We start from the raw sequence: 18,168 nt of genomic DNA, 5'->3' as shown, positions 1-18,168 counted from the left end.
TAACTTTTATATTGACCACATGTTTAAACTGCAATATTTTGGATATATCGGGTTCAATCAAGTACATTCCTAAATAAATTTTTTTACTTTCTTTCTATGTATATGTATATATATATTTTTTGCCCATGCTCTTTATTTCCAGACCATGGATCAAACCTGTACCCCCTGTGGTGGAAGCTCAGAGTCTTAACCCCTGGACCACCAGGGGAGTCCCTACTTTTTTTCTTTTTAAACTTTAGCTGTTTTTATTTCCTTTTTCTTTGTTTTGCTTTTTTAAAAATGTGACCACTAAAAATAATAATAATAATAACATTAAATATGCAGTTCACAACCCTATTTCTCTCATGTGACCAGACATTAAAAGGTTATCAAGATTCATGTGCATAAGTATGGTCAGAAAGAGCATCTAACTTTCTCTATTACCTGCTTCCAGAAGGACCAAATGAGGGTTTTGCCTTGTACCTCTGCAAATGAACATGAGATGTCCATCATGAAACCATAAGTGAAGGAAGTTGAAAGCAGATGTTGGAGATGGTGGGAATAGCTAGCATTGTCCTCAAGAGCCCTGGAGTGTTCACCCTCCACCCTGTGAGCCTGTTTATGTGGACTCTGAAAACTGTCCACTTTGAAAAACAAACCAAAGGACATAAAAGAACACAATGTCTTGAAGTTGCTTTTATTCTGAGAAGTCTGTGGGCTCCACCCGGACGCCGTTGGCGCCGGCTGACTCACAGCACCCAGGCGCCACAAGATGGTGAGGGCGCCCAGGCCTGCGGGAAGCCCTGGTCCTCCAGCCAGTCAATGTGACTGAATCCGCCCGCCATCGAGGGCTGGCCTGGCTGCCCCACCCCCGAGCGGTCCCCTCTGTATCCCCCGCTCCTTGGGCCGGTGAAGAGCGGGCTTCAATGCCCCTCCGTCCCACGCTTTCGGGGTCTGTGCCTGGCAGCCCTACAGCCCTGTTCTCCTCAGAGGGCATTTCCTGCAGCCTCCCCTACTCATCAAGGGGATCTCTTCAGTCATGGGCATCTTCTCTGTCCTCGAGGCTCCAGACAGCCCTTGCCCAGAGCCCCTGCCCAGGCAGGGAGTGGCCACACGTGGACCAGAGTCACTGTCCTCCGGGGACCTGAGGCCAGGCCCCAGAGAGGAGGCTAGGAGGCCGCTTGGGCTGCTGTGGGCTGTACCAGGATGGTGGTGGCCTGCAGTGGGTAGTAGCGGCCCCGCCAGGTCTTCCAGAAGATGCCCTTCTTGCGCTGCTGCCGCTGCCGAGGGATGGAGTGGAAATACTGGCCGTTCAGGTTGGAGTGACTACAGGTGCCGAACCACCAGCCACCTGCCGGGGTCAGAGAAAAGGGGACACGGTCAAGCCCGTGGGTCCTTGGGTCTCCAGTGGGGCCAAGGGGGGGAGGGGGCTGGGTGTTGGCCATCACCCGCTTTAGATGAGAGAACTTTGGCAGTGGTTGTCAGACTGTGTTCTGAGGAACCCCAGCTTGTGACAAAGGCACCTCGGGGACTCAGGGCACCTCCCCACCCCATTCTGGTAAATGCGGCTTTTACATCCCTGACCCTGGCAAGTTACTTCTCCACACTTGCCACATGGTGAACATTTATTAAAGCCTTTCTATGACTGTCCTGTGTTTCACTAGTTTGTATCACATTGAACCATGTGAAATTAATCACTCTTCCATCCTTCTTCCCAAGAAGGAAATGGCAGCCCACTCCAGTGTCCCTGCCTGGGAAATCCCATGGACAGAGGAGCCTGGCGGGCTACAGTCCTCGGGGTCACAAAGAGTCAGACATGACTCGGTGACTAAACAACAAACAACCATCCTTCGACCCACCACAAGACAGTTTCATCTGTTTCACTTCACAGGGCGTGGGCTCTGCTTTCAATTTGTCTTGGCGGCTATCCTGTGGCAAAGTCATCTCACTGTGTTAATCCTGTAGCAGCCCTGTGGTGTGGGCAGGATGGTTATACCCCTTCTTTTTTTCTGGCCTCACCATGAAGGATCCTAGTTCCCTGACCAAGGATTGAACCTATGTCCCCTACAGTGGAAGCTCAGATTCCCCAACCACTGGACCACCAGGGATGTCTCTACCCATTTTAAAGATGGGGAAAATGTAGGTGGGGGGCATTGTCAGTTGCCTAAGAGTCCACAGCAAGTAAGGAGAAGGGGGGCATGGAAATAAGGACTTCCCTGGTGGTCCAGTGGTTAAGACTCTACGCTCCCAATGCAGGGGGCACGGGTTTGATTTCTGGTCAGAGAACTGGATCCCACATGCCTCAACTAAGACCTGGCACAGTCAAAAAACAGTGGCATGGAAATAGATGGGGTTGAAGGCAGGGCAGGGATGCAGAAAAGCTATGTGGCGAAGGGCAAGATGGGGAGGGACAGGGCTTGCTTACCAGAGAGGCTCCTGGCGCAGTTCTTGTCTCTGCGGAGGTCGTGGTCCTGGTCCCAAGTGGAGAAGGGCAGGGAGAGGCCACTGGGCGAGAAGGTGGTGGCGCCCAGTTTGCTGGCCACCGGTGGCGTAAGCTTCAGGCTGTAGGCGGTGTCTTCACCGCCAAGGTGGACGGGGAACTGCAAGGACTCGGCGTTGCCCTCCCAGTCCTGCAGCTGCACAGCCAGGCGGCTGCCACGGTCCCCGAGGATGCGATGTACCTTCTCCAGGCCCAGCCAGAACTCACCTGCCAAGGGAGAAGCCAATCCATGAAGAGGACCCCCAGATCTGTAGCCCCCTCCTCCCCACTGTGCCTCCTCCCCACTGCAGCCTGCAGGAAACACCTACCATGGGGGTCTCCAAAGCCATCTTTGTAGGCTTCCCAGGGCTGGTTAAAGTCCACGGAACCATCCTGACGCCTCTGAATTACGGTCCAGCCTCCATCTGCCCAGAAAAGTGCGAGGTCATCAGGAGGATTCTTCTTACGAGGGATCCTGCCTCCCCTATTTGGCTCCCTAAACCCCAAAGCATGTCTAAACCCAGGGAGAGCGGTTCCTCTCACCCACCCCAGCAGGATGGGAGGAAGACCGGCAAAGATGTACCTTCTGGCCAGTAAGCTAGGGATTCCGCCTAGATTGTTGTCCCAGGACCCAGCAGAGAAGGAGGAAGTGGGGAATAAGAAGTGGCTGTACTTGATGGAAAGACAACCAGGCCCGTGATATTTGGGGTACCTGGGGGCCAGCCCAGCCCTACCTGAGGTCATCTTGCAGTTAACCAGGAAAGGTGGGGATCCCTGGGGCTGGATCTGGAACAATCCACTTTCCCTCTCTCCATCTTCAAACAGCTCCTGGCAGTCCCTGGGCAGTCCTGAAGGACAGACAAAGATAGAGGGGATTGAAACGGAGAGCCATCCTAGGGGCGTCTCAGGAAACAGGCATGTCTGGGGGCTAAGCAGCGGGTGACGGGGCAGTAGGGGCACTCCTCAGCTCATCATGCCCCCTTCCACTTGCCTAAAGTTGTTCATGACTCCCCAGGACCAGCCAGACCCACTCCCCCCTTCTCCCACCCTGAACACCCATCCTCTGGCCACACAGCCTTTCTGGTAGCACACACGCTCTGACCACAGGGCCTTTGAACACGCTAGGGTTCTGCCTGGGGCCTCTTCCCTCAGGCAGTTCTCTGCCTCATATTAAAGGTCCCAGCTTCTGGAAGGGATGACATCTCTGACACCCATCCCACCCCTCTCCCCCCACATCCCGTTGCAATAAAAAGGGAAAAAAGCGGAATGAGTTTTTTTTCTTTCCCTTTCCTGAGAACAAAGAAGATAAAGAGAACAGTCATCAGGACTGAACATTCCTAGTTGTTTCCTTTTTCTTACTTTAACTGCTCCTAACTCTGCATGTCTGTAATGAAGCTTGCTCTTCTGCCTTTCTGGGGTTTACCCTTACAACACCCTTCCCCTTGTAGTTACACATTGGAAAGAAGACCACAGAGCCACCGAACGGCCAGACTCAATTACTGAGTTACTAACACCAGTCTATGACTGTCTTAGAAACAATGCAAGAGGAAGAAATCAAGATCCTATCACCTTTGTTCCTCGTCACCGACTCCTGACTATGAGCCTTTGCCTTATATAAGGCCCGACAATCCTCATGGGGGTGGAGGGGGGCACAGTTCTTGAGGCATGAGCCTACTGTGTTTCCCTCTTCTTTGGCTGAGAATTAAAGCCACCTTTCTGTTTTCTCCAAACTCTGTCTTCGTATTTTTTTCTTCGGCTTCAGTGGGCAGAGAAGGTCAAGACTTTGGCCATCAACAGCCGGAGACCAGGCTAAGGGCCCCTGAGGACTTCCTATTCCCCAACACTGGGGCCATCTGTCATCTCTCCCCAACTTCCCATACTGTATGAGGTCCCTGAAGTCAGGGACAAGGAATGGCTCTCTGCCCACCATCTGGCACCGGCTGATGCCAGCCCACAGCAGATGTTTAATAAAGATGCCATGAAGGAATGATTGAAGGAGCTGGACCAGAGTGGGGGTGGGGCCAGAACAGAGAGAAACAGGAAGGGGCTCTGCTTCCTCCAGCCGCGGGTGAGCATCAGGTCTGGATAGGGTTTGGGGGGCACCACAGAGGCCCCACCCCGGGTCCCGGGCATCTGAGAGGGAGAAGGAAGGATTGAAGAGTGGAGGAGGGAGGGACTGAGGGGTGGCTTGGGCATGTCTGCAGACTGGGGAAGTCCCTGGCCCCCACCCGAGCAGGAAAAGTAGAGGAAAGGTTGAAGGGGGAAGGGAAGGCTCAGGTTGTGGGGTGAACATGTGGGGACTGTGGGGGTTGGGGCGGGCCCAGAGTGACTGGTGACATTTTCCGGCCCCTCGGGCAGCTCCCCTTTCGCCTACTTTCCTCTCTTCCAATCACAACAGGCAGCCGGCCAAACCACCAATGTGGCTTCCATTAGCACCAGCTGTTTGTCTCCCCAGCTCTGACCTTTCTCCGGCTTGGCAGGTCTGAGCCTGGAGTCCCCCAACCTACACATGACCCCCCTCCCCCATCACATTCCTGAGGTGGGACCTTTGCCTGCTGGCCCCTCCCAGAAGCTCCTCATGGCAGGGCTACCATTTGGGAGGGTGTAGCGGACCCTTCCCCTTCCCAGTGGGGGAGGTGGTGGGACCGAGAGGTGGGAGAGTCCTCAAGATCAGAGGGCTGGACGCCAGCAACCAGCCCGAGGGCGGGTGTGAAGCGGGGGATTCGAACTTTCACCCAGTTGGCTGCAGACTGCCGCAGATGCCAGTGCGGGGGATGGGGTAGGAGGACCACGCTGAAGCCAGCCAGGTCTGGAGCTGGGAACTTAGGATGGGACAGAGACACTGGGGAGCTGGGAGCCAGGGTCAGATACCTACAGACAAGCTGGTTTGGAGATCTGGGGTGCTCTGGGGCACACACAATAAAGGATCTAGAACTTGTAGGAGTCGGGGCAGGGTGAGAAGGGGCGATCAGCGACTTACAGGTCAACAGAGGGGTGAGAGCCAGGCAAAGTATGTGGATCAAGGGCCCCAGGCTTGTTAAGAGATGCAAGAGTGAGTGGTGTGACTGGCCGGGGAGATGGGGGTTCCCTGTCTTAGTCTCCCTTCCCAGATCCACACTCTAAAATGAGAGGCCAGACTTCCCTGGCCGTCCCGTGGTGAAGACTCTGTGCTTCCAATGCATGGGGCGTGAGTTCAATCCCTGGTCAGGGAATTAGGATCCCACATGCCAAGTGACTCAGAAAAAAAAAAAACCCAACAATAAACACCTGGCGGCCCCAAACATCAGCACACCCCCTCCCAGGCAGCCGATCTCTTTTAACCCAAGGGGGGTCCAGTCTCCCAAACTGGCACCCTTTTGTCCACCATCTTGCCCTCCTGGAAGGGTCCAACCCCCAGGAAGGTGGCCCTGAGCCATACCACCCCTTTCCCCACACCCTTTCAGCTCAACCCCCTCCTGGACCCGCGTTCCCAACCCCTACCCCAGTTAATGGTTCTTGAGGCTTTGGGAAAATCCCACTGACTTTCTGAAAAGAAGGGATGGGGTGGGGAGCCCAGAGAGGAAGGGGAAGGGCTGAAGAGGGGGATGTCCTGGTCACCCCTTCACCAGAGACCTGTCCTCCCACGAGGACGCACAGCCAGGGCCTCTCTTTCTCAGTAAGGTGGACCCGACAAGGAGAGGGGAAAGAATGGTAAGTGGGGGTGGGGTGGGGGGGAGTGTGCTAGAGACCAGTAAAGGGTTGGATACTCACTGTGCAGGCGGCTGATATTGTGAGCTGGGCCGGCAAGCTGGGCCATCTTGGGCAGCCTCTTCCTCCTGGTGGGCTTGGCCATCTCATGGCCCAGGTGCCTGGGGGCCAGGTGATCCATCTGGGGCAGGACCAGGAGGAGAATGTCAGGTCTGGCTGGCTCAGGCTGCTCAACCTGCCTGGCTCCACAGCCAGACCCACAGGGTCCACCTTGAACCTCCCTCCCCATCTGGAGCAAGCTCTGGCACCTGGCTCTGTAGATTCTGGATTCGCAGGTGCTGCTTCTCCAAGTGTCGCTGCTGCTGGGCTACCTTCTGAAAGAGTTGCTGGATCCTGCTGTTCTGAGCCTCCAGCTGAGTCTGGGGAGAGTGTAAAAAAAGTCTGGTGAGGATCCGGTCTTCTGCCACCACCTTCTCCATTCATCTGCTGGTCCTGTTTCCAACTCTCCATCCTTTGAGGCCGGGGCAGAAGAGCCCAGGCTTCCCTGATGGCTCAGTGGTAAAGAATTCGCCTGTCCGTGCAGGAGATGCAGGAGAAGGGGTTCAATCCCTGGAGATCGGGAAGATACCGTGGAGGAGGAAATGGCAACCCACTCCAGTGTTCTTGTTTGGAGAATCCTATGGACAGAGGAGCCTGGAGGGCTACAGTCCTGTGCTGTGCATTGTCGCTCACTCGTGTCCGACTCTTCGCGACCCCATGGACTGTAGCCTGCCAGGCTTCTCTGACCATGGGGATTCTCCAGGCAAGAATAATGGAGCGGGTTGTCATGCCCTCCTCCAAGGTATCTTCCCATCCCAGGGATCAATCCCGGGGTCTCCTTCATTGAAGCGGATTCTTTACCGTCTGAACCACCAGGGAAGCTCGTTACAGTCCACGGGGTCGCAAAAGAGCCGGATATCACGGAACGACAGAGCACGCAGGCAAAAGGGAGAGACCAGGGTATTCGGAATGCGCCCTATCCTGTTCACTCCCTTCCAGGGCAGTAGAGTATGTACCTGCAAGCTGCGGAGGGTTTCCGGGAAGGCGTCGCCGCCGCCGGGAGTGACCAGATTGGTCTGGGCGCGCGGAGGCGCGGCGGACCCCTCAGGATCCTTGCAGGCGGCCCCGCACGCGCCCAGACGCCGTTCCAGCTCGCCCAGCTGCCCACGGGTGCGCTCCACGTGTTCGCGCAGCCCGTGGCCGAGCTGCAGGAGCCCGTGCGCTAGCACGTTCACCTCGTCCCAGGAGGCAAAGCGCGGCGTCTCGGGAGGCTCCGGGCGGCCCTGCGCGCTCAGCAGCCCGGCGGTGGCGGCGCACAGCATCAGGGCTGCTCCGGCTGTCGGCGCACAGCGCATCCTTCCTGGTGGTCCAGGCTTCGGAACGCGGAGATTCGGGGAGGCAGGAGTGAGCGGGCGCCAGAGAGACTCTGGGGTCGAGATGCGAGGGCTGGAGACCCGAGGGCCCTGGCGGAGGGCTCGCTTCGGTGCAGAAGCCAGACGAAAGACTCGAATCACAGCCACTGGCCCTCGGCTTGGTGTCTCAGCGCGCGACGCCCTCGTTATAAGCGCTGCGCGAGGAAGGCGGAGCCTGGAAGGCGGGGCGCGTGAAGTTCCGGGGGTGGGGCGTGGGGGCCGGGGTTGGGGTTCAGTACGCTGGAAGCAGGGTAGTTATGCGGGGTCTGGGGCGCCGTGGGAGGTGCGAAAGTCAGGCTTCTCTCACCAGGCCCTGATGTGCGTTTTCCGTCGTGCCTTCTCTGCTGACCATGGGAGACGTGACTTCCTCTCCCCGCGGTCCCGTTCCAGGCACCGGAATTCCGAGGCCCCCCAACTCCACCCCAGCCACGTTCAGTGGGGAAACGGCGCCGGCAGGAACTGCATGCCCGTCAGCGTTCCTGACGCCCACTCTCCAAGTCAAGAGCTAGAGAAGAGGGTTCTGGTATGTTGAGTCCAGCAGGACCAGGCAGGAAGCCCGGAGGCACGCAAGCATCCCCTCCTCCGGGAGAGCATATCAAGACCAGGCTGGACCCCTTGGGGAGGCACCTCCCAGGCTCCCGCTGTCCTTCCTGCTCAAGATTTCGTCATCGCAGATGTGTTTGTGGAATCCCTTTCTTTTTCTTTTTTGTGTCTGGGTGTGCTGGGTCTTACTTGAGGCAGGCAGGGTCTTTAGTTCCCAGACCAGGGATCAAACCTGGGTCCCCTGCATTGCGAGCTGGAGTCCCAGCCACTGGACCACCAAGGAAGTCCGTTTGCCTGATTCTTAAACATCCCTCATCCCACTCCTCACAACTTAGTGCCCTGTGGCAGGGCCCAGATATGTCTTGTTCAGTCTCCAGCTGGGGCCTGTCTCCCCACTGCCCACTCACCCTCAGGGTCTTCAGAGTCTTGAGTGTTTGCCTGCACCGAAGCAGGAAACTCAAGAGGGAAGAGGGACTGCCTGGGAGAATGTTCTTCCATGTTCAGTCTCCCTCTCCTCCCGCATTCACTAATTCAAAAAAAAGGCCCTCTGCTCTCCTACATGGAGCCCCCAGGCTGGTGGAAGAACCCCAACATCTGAGCCTGGGGTAGGGGCAGAGCTGGGACAGAGGAAGAGTTGAATTGAGGCCATGATTCGGGCCACGTTCATGTTTTGGGCTGCTACTGTTCAGTTGCTCAGTCTTGTCTGTCTCTTTGGGACGCCATGGACCGTAGGGAAGTCCTCTGTAATCTCATCTTGCATGCATGCTAAGTCGCTTCAGTTATGTCTGACTCTGCGACCCTATGGACTGTAGCTCTCCAGGCTCCTCTGTCCATGGAATTTCTCGGCAAATGTACTGGAGTGGGTTACCATTTGCTTCTCCAGGCTTAGCACTTATTTAACAAACTTTTACTGAAGCCCTCCCCCTCCAGCCCCACCAACTTCCCTATACCTTGTACAAAAATTGAGGCTGGCATAGAAAACCTACCTGCCAGGAAAAACCCAGGGCACATTGGCACAGACAGAGCACACGCAAGAAGAACAGAGTTGACTCAGCGGGGCTCGGAGCCAGCTGGGCCTCTGGAATCCGAAACTCCCCGCCCTGGGGCTGACGTGCAGGACACCACTCATACACTTGGCTGAGCCAGACTTCAGGATGGCAGATCCCGGCAGCTGTGACAGGCAAATGGGAAGGACGGGGAGCAAAACCTTGGCAAGGAGTAGATCTAGACAGCCACCATCTCTGCCCAGGCAGCCAGCTGGTTCAGCTGCCAGGTCTCAGCCTCTTTCTGAGTGAGGGTCACTGGTCTCCCAGAATGGGCTCTTCTCTCTGGCTTCTTCTTCTTTTGTCAAAGATATATTTATTTGTTTTAGGTTTTGGCTGTGCTGGGTCTTCGTGGGCCTTTTCCAGTTGCGGTCCACAGGCTTCTCACTGCAGTGGTTTCTCTTTTTGGGGAGCATGGGTTGCAGTAGTTGTGGCACATGGGCTTAGTTGCTCCTAGGCATGTGGGATCTTCCCGGACCAGGGATGGAACCCTTACCTCAGGTGGATTCCTTACCACTGCGCCACAAGGGAAGCCCACCTCCCTGGCTTCTTGCGCTGAGAAATATGATCAGTTACTTTGTCAACCTGATGGCCATTTCCTAGTCCACTTCTCAGGGGCTTCTATCTCTGTGCTGTGTTTCAGAGGGCACGGAATACACCCAAGGCTCTTAGAAACACCTGTAGTGAACAAGCTACAAAAGAGTTTCTCCAGGGGCCTGGAACTGACCCCTGGACTGTATCCTAAAAACTGCTCTGTGGAATATGCCTTTGTTCCAGCAACAATTTATCACCATGATGAACTGTTTCTTTGGCACCTGTTTTGTTCTGGCTGGGGCTTCCCTCATTCAAATGGTAAAGAATCTACCTGCTATGCAAGAGACCAGGTTCTATCCCTGGGTCGGAAAGATTCCCTAGAGAAGGGAATGGCTATCTACTCCAGTATTCTTGCCTGGAGAATCCCACAGACAGAGGAGCCTGGTGGGTTATAGTCCATGGGATCACAAAGAGTCGGACACCACTGAGCATACACGGAGGATCTTTTTAGAAAGGTAATTTCGAGGCTTCCTTGGTGACCCGGTGATCAAGATTCCGCCTTGCAATGCAAGAGACAGTGGTCTGATCCCTGGTCTGGGAAGATCCCACATACCGTGGGGCAACTGACTCTTGTGCCACAACCACTAAGCCTGTGCACCCTGGAGATGACGAGAAGCTCTCACTCGCCATAGCTAGAAAAAACCCACACGGAGCAACAAAGAACCAGCACAGCCAAAAATAAAGAAATAATTAAACTGAAGCAACTAGCAGCAGCAGCAAATCAGTTCAGTTCAGTCGCTCAATTGTGTCCGACTCTTTGCGACCCCAGGGACTGCAGCATGCCAGGCTTCCCTGTCCTTCACCATCTCCCAGAGTTTGCTCAAACTCATGTCCATCAAGTCGGTGATGCTATCAACCATCTCACCCTCTGTCGTCCCTTTCTGCCTTCAATCTTTCCCAGCATCAGGGTCTTTTCAAATGAGTCAGTTCTTTGCATCAGGTGGCCAAAGTATTTGAGTTTCAGCTTCAGCATCAGTCTTTCCAATAACTATTCAGGACTGATTTCCTTTTGGATTGACTGATTTGACCTCCTTGCAGTCCAAGGGACTCTCAAGAGTCTTCTCCAACACCACAGTTCAAAAGCAGCAATTCTTCGGTGCTCAGCTTTCTTTATGGTCCAACTCTTACATCCATACATGACTGCTGGAAAAACCATAGCTTTGACTAAACAAACCTTTGTCAGCAGAGTAATGTCTCTGCTTTTTAATATGCTGTCTAGGTTGGTCATAGCTTTTCTTCCAAGGAGCAAACATCTTTTAATTTCATTCCTGTAGTCACCATCTGCAGTGATTTTGGAGCCCAGAAAAATAAAGTCTGTCACTGTTTCCATTTTTTCCCATCTATTTGCCATGAAGTGATGTGACCAGATGCCATGATCATTGTTTTTTGAATGTTGAGTTTTAAACCAGCTTTTTCACTATCCTCTTTCACTTTTATCAAGAGGCTCTTCAGTTCTTCTTTGCTTTCTGCCATAAAGGTGGTGTCATCTGCATATCTGAGCTTATTGATATTTCTCCTGGCAATCTTGATTCCAGCTTGTGCTTCATTACTCCCAGCATTTCGCATGATGTCTCTGCATATAAGTCAAATAAGCAGGGTGACAATATACATCCTTGACTCCTTTCCCAATTTGGAACCAGTCTGTTGTTCCCTGTCCAGTTCTAACAGTTGCTTCTTGACCTGCATACAGATTTCTCAGGAGGCAGGTAAGGTGGTCTGGTATTCCCATCTCTTGAAGAATTTCTCAGTTTGTTGTGATCCACACAGTGTATAAAATACACACAGAGGAAAAAAAGATAATCATGCAATTTTTTTCGGAACCACTTCAGGATATGTTGCAGACTTGATTCTGTTGCTGGCTCGATTAGTGCTTTTACTAAGAACAAGGACATTTGCTTATGTAACTGCAGCACAGATAGCAACTGGAGGAAGTTTGACCCTGACCTAATGCTGTTATCTAATCTATGGTCCAGATTCCAGTTTCATCAATTGTGCCCATCATGTCTTTTACAGAAATGCTTTCTCTCTGGAATTCCATCCAGTATCACATGGTGAATTTCCTTGTTGTTTCCTTAAGTATTAGTCACCTCTCATGTCTGATTTTGTGTGACCCCATGGACTGTAGCCCACTAGGCTCCTCTGTCCATGGGATTCTGCAGGCAAGAATACTGGAGTGGGTACCATTCCCTTCTCCAGGGGATCTCCAGGGATTGAACCCGAGTCTCCTGCATTGCAGATGAAATCTTTACCATCTGAGCCACCAAGGAAGCCCCAAGAATACTGGAGTAGGTAGCCATTTCCTTCTCCAAAGGATCTTTGCAACCCAGGGGTTGAACCCAGGTCTCTTGCACTGCAGGTAGATTCTTTATCATCTGAGCCACCAAGGGACCCCAAAGTAGGATCTTGTTTATCCATCCTATATATACCAGTTTGCATCTGCCCAGTTCACCCCTCTCCCACATCACTCCCCCTTGACATCCACAAGTCTGTTATCTTTGCTCTATGTTTAACCACTTAACTTTTTTTTTTTTGTCATGCAACCTGTGAGATCTTAGTTTCCTGACCAGGTATCAAACCCAGGCCACCTGAATGGAAGCTCGGAGTCTTAACCACTGGCCTGCCAGGCAGCCCCTAACCATCTGAATTGGTGTGGTGATTGGTGCTGTAATGGGAAGCACAGAAAATGGCAGAGAAGAGGCCACCCCCAGCAAGAAAGAGTTTTTTTGGGGGGGGAGGGGCGCGCCTGAGACTAAAGAGTCATAGGATTATCCAGTCAAAAAGTGTCTGGAGTGAGTGACCCAGATTGGGGAAGACAGTGAATAACACATGTAGCCTGGGATATGTGTCTGTTTTTTCCCGGACCAGGCCAGGGGGGCACTGGGGCTTTGTGTGTAGACATCCTAAGAGAAGTTGCAGAGTCTCTGTCCAGGAATGGGCCCCTCACCACTTTCCTGTGAGACTCTAGTCACATCCAGGTCACCAGGAAGGTCAGCTTTAGGGCAGGAGGCTCAGACCAGAAAGGATGACTCAGAATCTGGGCTGAGCTTCCAGAAAGAAATGGGGTGGACTCTGCCCAAGTCATTCTTCCCACCTCCTCTTGCCTCCCACCCAGTCCTGCTAGCCAGGGTGCTTGCGTGCGTGTAAACCTGCAACCTTTGGACCCCAGGGCAAACAGCCCTGAACTCCCTCAGGAAAGAATAATAAGTGCAGCAGGGCACATTAACTTAGCGTTCACCTTGATCCCATTAGGCACATGCATAGTCTAGTCTTTTGTCACTCTCAGATCAGCCCTGAAAATGAAAGTGTTCCTTTCGCTTTTGGACTGACCGGAAAGTTGTGAGGTTCTGAAATGTTCACATACTTGACTGAAGACAGTCAACTTGGAAAGGCCAAGGTTTGAAACTTGTTCTCTCAGGTTCTTAACTAATGAATCTTTATTTAAAAAAAAAATCTTGCATGCTTTTGTAAGTTAACAGGTTTCCCTGGTAGCTCAGCTGGTAAAGAACCCTCCTCCAATGCTGGAGGCCCCGGTTCGATTCCTGGGTTGGGAAGATCCACTGGAGAAGGGATAGGCTACCCCCTCCAGTATTCTTGGGGTTCCCTGGTGGCTCAGCTGGTCAAGAATCCACCTGCAGTACGGGATCCCTGGGTTGGGAAGATTCCCTGGAGAAGGGAAAGGCTACTCACTCCAGTATTCTGGCCTGGAGAATTCCATGGACTGTATAGTCCATGGGATGGCAAAGAGTCACTTTCACTTTCACTTTGTAAGTTACAGTTTTGAATGGGTGAGGCGTCAGCATCGTGCCAAGCCCCCAAAGTCTAAAAAACATAGCCAGAAGGACTTCTCTGGTGGCCCCATGGCTAAGACTCGGTGCTCCCAATACAGGGTCCCGGGGTTCCAACCCCAGTCAGAGAATTAGACGCCACATGCTGCAGCTAAGAGCCCCGCATCATGCCTCAGCTAAAAGACCCCACCTGCCACAACCATGATAAAAAGATCCTGAGTGTCACGTGCCGCAACTGAGACCCAGTGCAGCCAAATAAATATTTTTAAAAATAAAAAATAAAAACCCATAGCTGGAAAATCTCCCTTTCCCTAATCATGTGTTCACCTGAAACTTTGTTCAATAGTGTTTATTCAGGTTTGTTTATAATCATTTTTGAAGTTCTTTGAAGTTCTTTAAGCATATTCCTTTTCAAAACTTCAAAATTGTTATGGACTGAATGTTTGGATTCCCTTAAAATTCATATGTTGAATGCAGTGAGCGACAAAGGTTTACTGTATAGCACAGGGAACTATAGTCAATAGTTATCTTGTAACAAACTATAATGAAAGATAATTTCAAAAATAATACGTGTATATGTATAACTGAATCACCTTGCTGTGTACCTGAAACATTGTAAGTCAACTATACTTCAATAAAATATAAATATTAAAAAAATTTAATTCATATATTGAAGCCCTAAAACCCCAATCTAATGGTAATTGGAGGTAGAGCCTTTGGGAGGTGGTTAGGTCATGACGGGGCTTCCCAGGTGGCTCAGTGGGTGAAAGGATCTGCCTGCAGTGCAAGAGACACAGGCAGACACGAGTTCGATCCCTGGGTGGGGAAGATCCTCTGGAGAAAGGCATGGCTACTCACTCCAGTACTCTTGCCTGGAGAATTCCATGGACAGAGGAACCTGGCGGGCTACAGTCCATGGAGTCACAAAGAGTCAGATATGACTTGGCATAGCACAGCAATCTGTACATACTTCAGGTGCACAATCTAATCAACTTTGACCTCTGTAAACACCTGTGAGTCTATCAGCATAATGAAGGTAATAGAAATCTCTATCACACCCCAAAGCTTCCTTATCCTTCTTAGGAAGCTCCCACTGGCTCCTCCCATCTTCCCCAGATAACCACATCTTGCTTTCCATCACTGCAGATAAGTTTGCATTTCCTAGAATTTTATATCAACAGAATCACCTAGAATGAACTCTTTTCTTTGGTCCACTTTTTTCTTCACTTAGCACGATTATTTTGAAAGTCATCCCTGTTGCAGTGTGTATCAATAGTTTATTTATTTTTAATGTCGATATGGATAAACCAACAAATGAAATCCATTCCTCTGTTGAAGGACATTTGAGTTGTTTCCAGTCTTTGCTTATTAAAAATAAAGTCTTCTGGGACTCCACTGGTGGTTCAGTGGTTCAGTGGCTTCACCTTCCAACGCGGACGGTGTGAGTTCAATCCCTGGTTGGGGAGCTAAGATCCCACATGCTTCACGGCCAAAAACCGTAACATAAAAACCAAAAACATAAAATGGAAATTGTAACAACTTATATTGTAAAATATTGTAACAAATCCAGTAGAGACTTTAAAAATTGTCCACAACAACAACAAAAATTTTTTTAAAAATACAGCTCCTGTGGACAATTAACGTACAACTTTCAAGAAGTTTTTTTTTTTAATTGAAGTATATTTTATTTGCAATGTGTTAATTTCTGCTGAGCAGCAAAGTGATTCAGATATATATATATATATGCATTCTTCTTTATAGTCTTTTCCATTATGGTTTATCATAGAACACTGAATATAGTCCCCTGTGCTATGCAATAGGACCTTGTTCTTTAACCATCCTATATATCATAGTTTGCATCTGCTAATCCCAAACTTCCAATCCCTTCTGCCCCCTTGGCAGCCTCAAGTCTGTTCCCTATGTCTGTGAGTCTGTTTCAGTTTGGCAGATAAGTTCATTTGGGTCTAACTTTAGATCCCACATATAAGTGATATCATATAGCCTTTGCCTTGATTTTGGATTTGCTTCACTTAGTATGTGCACCCAATGTCAGGTACAAGTTTTTGATGGAACAGTGCTTTCATTACTCTTGGAGAAAAAAAATTTTATTAAAAATTTTAATTTCAATTTCGTTAGTACTCCTGTCCCCTATCCATCCAGTTTCCCTCATACATATCCACAATCACTATCAATAGTATGTGCATATATATATATATCACTGACTCACCTTTCTGTAACCTGAAACTAACACTATATTGTAAATCAACTATAACTCAATTTAAATAATAAAGACCAAAAAAAGTTCTTCTAGGTTTTAAGTCACAGTAAATCTTTATTGCACGGTAAGATTTTCCCTTTCTACTCCCTTGCAGAACATTTATGGTTTTATTTTCATGCTTAGTTATTTGATGCAGATTACAACATCTTAACAGCCCTGAAATTAAAACATGCTTGCTCCTTGGAAGGAAAGCTATGACAAACCTTAACAGTATATTCAAAAGGAGAGACATCACTTTGCCAACAAAGGTCCATATAGCCTAAGCTATGGTTTTTCCAGTAGTCATGTATGGAAGTGAGTGCTGGACCATAAAGTAGGCTGAGCGCCGAAAAATTGATGCTTTCGAATTGTGTTGCTGGAAAAGACTCTTGAGAGTCCCTTGGACAGCAAGGAGATCAAACTGGTCAATCCTAAAGGAAATCAACCCTGAATATTCATTGGAAGGACTGATGCAGAAGCTCCAGTACTGTGGCCATCTGAAGCTAAGAGCTGACTCACTGGAAAAGACCCTGATGCTGGGCAAGATTGAAGGCAGGAGGAGAAGGGGACAACAGAGGATGAGATGGCTGGATGGCATCATCAACTCAATGGACATGAGTTTGAGCAAACTCTAGGAGATGCTGAAGAGCAGAGGAGCCTGGTGTACTGCAGTCCATGGGGTCGTAAAGAGTCAGACATGACTTAGTGACTGAACAACAATATCTTAATGGATCAGTTACATCACTTCCCTAACCAATGATTTATTGTAAGTGACTGGCTTACAGTCTGGAAACAACCTAAGTGTTCCAGCATGAGAGTATAGCTATCCAGTGTGACATGCCAAACATACTTTCAAATTGCAAATTATTTCAAGGAAGTACTTAGTGACCTCTGAGAAATATAGAGTGTGTTAAGTAAGAAATTCAAACAGTGTATCCGGTAACATTCTAATGTTTCTTTCTTTTTTTAAAGTTTAAGTACAGGTAATTTACAGTGTTATGTTATTTTCAAGTGTACGGCAGAGTGATTCAGTTCCAATGTTTCCTTTTAAACATGTTTATGAGAAAAGAGGCTGGTGAGAAAGGCAGAAATGGATTAGCAACCTCAGGCAGGATGTCTGTGGGCCCGTTCATTTCTTCATGAAGATATTTGTTCGTGCTCAGATTACAAAAGGAGGCAGTTCTGCGTCTCCGCCTGACAGTGCCCATCACCACTGATGAAGTAACCTTGCTGAAAAATCAAACTTGAATCTAAAAAAAAAATCTCTAGAATGTCCAAAATCCAAAATAGTAGCACTGAGTCACCTGTGGCTGTCAAGCACTTGAAAGGTGGCCATTCCGAGTTGTCATGTGATGTGTTCTAAGTATAAACAACACACCACATTAGGAAGACTTGGTTAAAAAAAAAAAAAAGTAAAATATCTAAGTTTTTACTATGTATTGCATATTGAAATCATCAAATTTGGGGTGTGTTAGATTGAAATTAATGATTAAACTAAAGAGAGAAAATGAAGAGAAAGACAAATAACATATGATGTCATTTATATGTGGAATCTAAACTATGGCACAAGCATATCTATGAAACAGAAATAGATTCACAGACATAGAGAACAGACATGTGGTTGCCAAGGGGAGGGCTGGGGGAGGGATGGATCGGGAGTTGGGATTAGCAGATGCAAGCTCTTATATATAGGCTGGATATGCTACTGTACAGCACAAAGAACTGTATTCAATATCCCATGATAAACCACAATGGAAAAGAATATGGAAAAGAACATATATGTATGCATAACTGAATCACTTTGCTGTAGAGTAGGAATTAACACATCATAAATCAATTATATTTCAACAAAATTAATTAACAAAAATGATTAAAACTGGGACTTCTCTGGTGGTGCAGCAGATGGGAATCTGCCTGCAATGCAGGGGACATGGGTTTGATCCCTGGTCCTGGAAGATCCCACATGGCGCTGAGCCACTAAGCCTGCTGGCCATAACTACTGAGCCCATGTGCTACAGCGGCTGAAGTCGGAGTGCCTAGAGCCTGTGCTCAGAAACTAGCCACTGCAATGAGCTCTGTGATGGAGAGGGAAACTACAGAAAGCCCAGGCAAAAGTAAGGAAGACCCAGTACAGACAAAATAAATAAATAGTTACAAGTGATTAAAACAAATTTTGTCTTCTTTAATTTACTTTTTAGAGTGGCTACTAGAAAAATTTAAATTAAACTTGTGATTCGTATTTGTGGCTCACATTATATTTTTATTACACAGCATTGGTCTAGATCTAGACCTAGATCCAGCTGCCAATTTTTACAAAATACAAAATACAAAAAACATCTTAAAGGACACC

The 18,168-nt window shown here is 49.6% G+C and overlaps 1 protein-coding gene across 1 annotated transcript; it reads right to left on the bottom strand.

The window, feature by feature from the left end:
- Positions 1 to 660: 660 nt before the first annotated feature.
- Positions 661 to 7,745, bottom strand: ANGPTL4 (angiopoietin like 4). Its single transcript, XM_065917892.1, has 7 exons — positions 7,201 to 7,745; positions 6,454 to 6,564; positions 6,209 to 6,326; positions 3,193 to 3,306; positions 2,788 to 2,883; positions 2,405 to 2,686; positions 661 to 1,330 (listed from the first exon to the last, which is right to left on the bottom strand). The coding sequence occupies exons 1-7, from the start codon at positions 7,537 to 7,539 to the stop codon at positions 1,149 to 1,151; spliced, it is 1,242 nt and encodes a 413-aa protein (XP_065773964.1). The 5' UTR covers positions 7,540 to 7,745; the 3' UTR covers positions 661 to 1,148.
- Between the last annotated feature and the right edge of the window lie 10,423 nt (positions 7,746 to 18,168).

Source organism: Muntiacus reevesi, chromosome 1 (genome assembly GCF_963930625.1).
Source record: "Muntiacus reevesi chromosome 1, mMunRee1.1, whole genome shotgun sequence".
Taxonomy (NCBI): Eukaryota; Metazoa; Chordata; class Mammalia; order Artiodactyla; family Cervidae; genus Muntiacus; species Muntiacus reevesi.
This window is presented reverse-complemented; position numbering and strand designations above follow the sequence as displayed.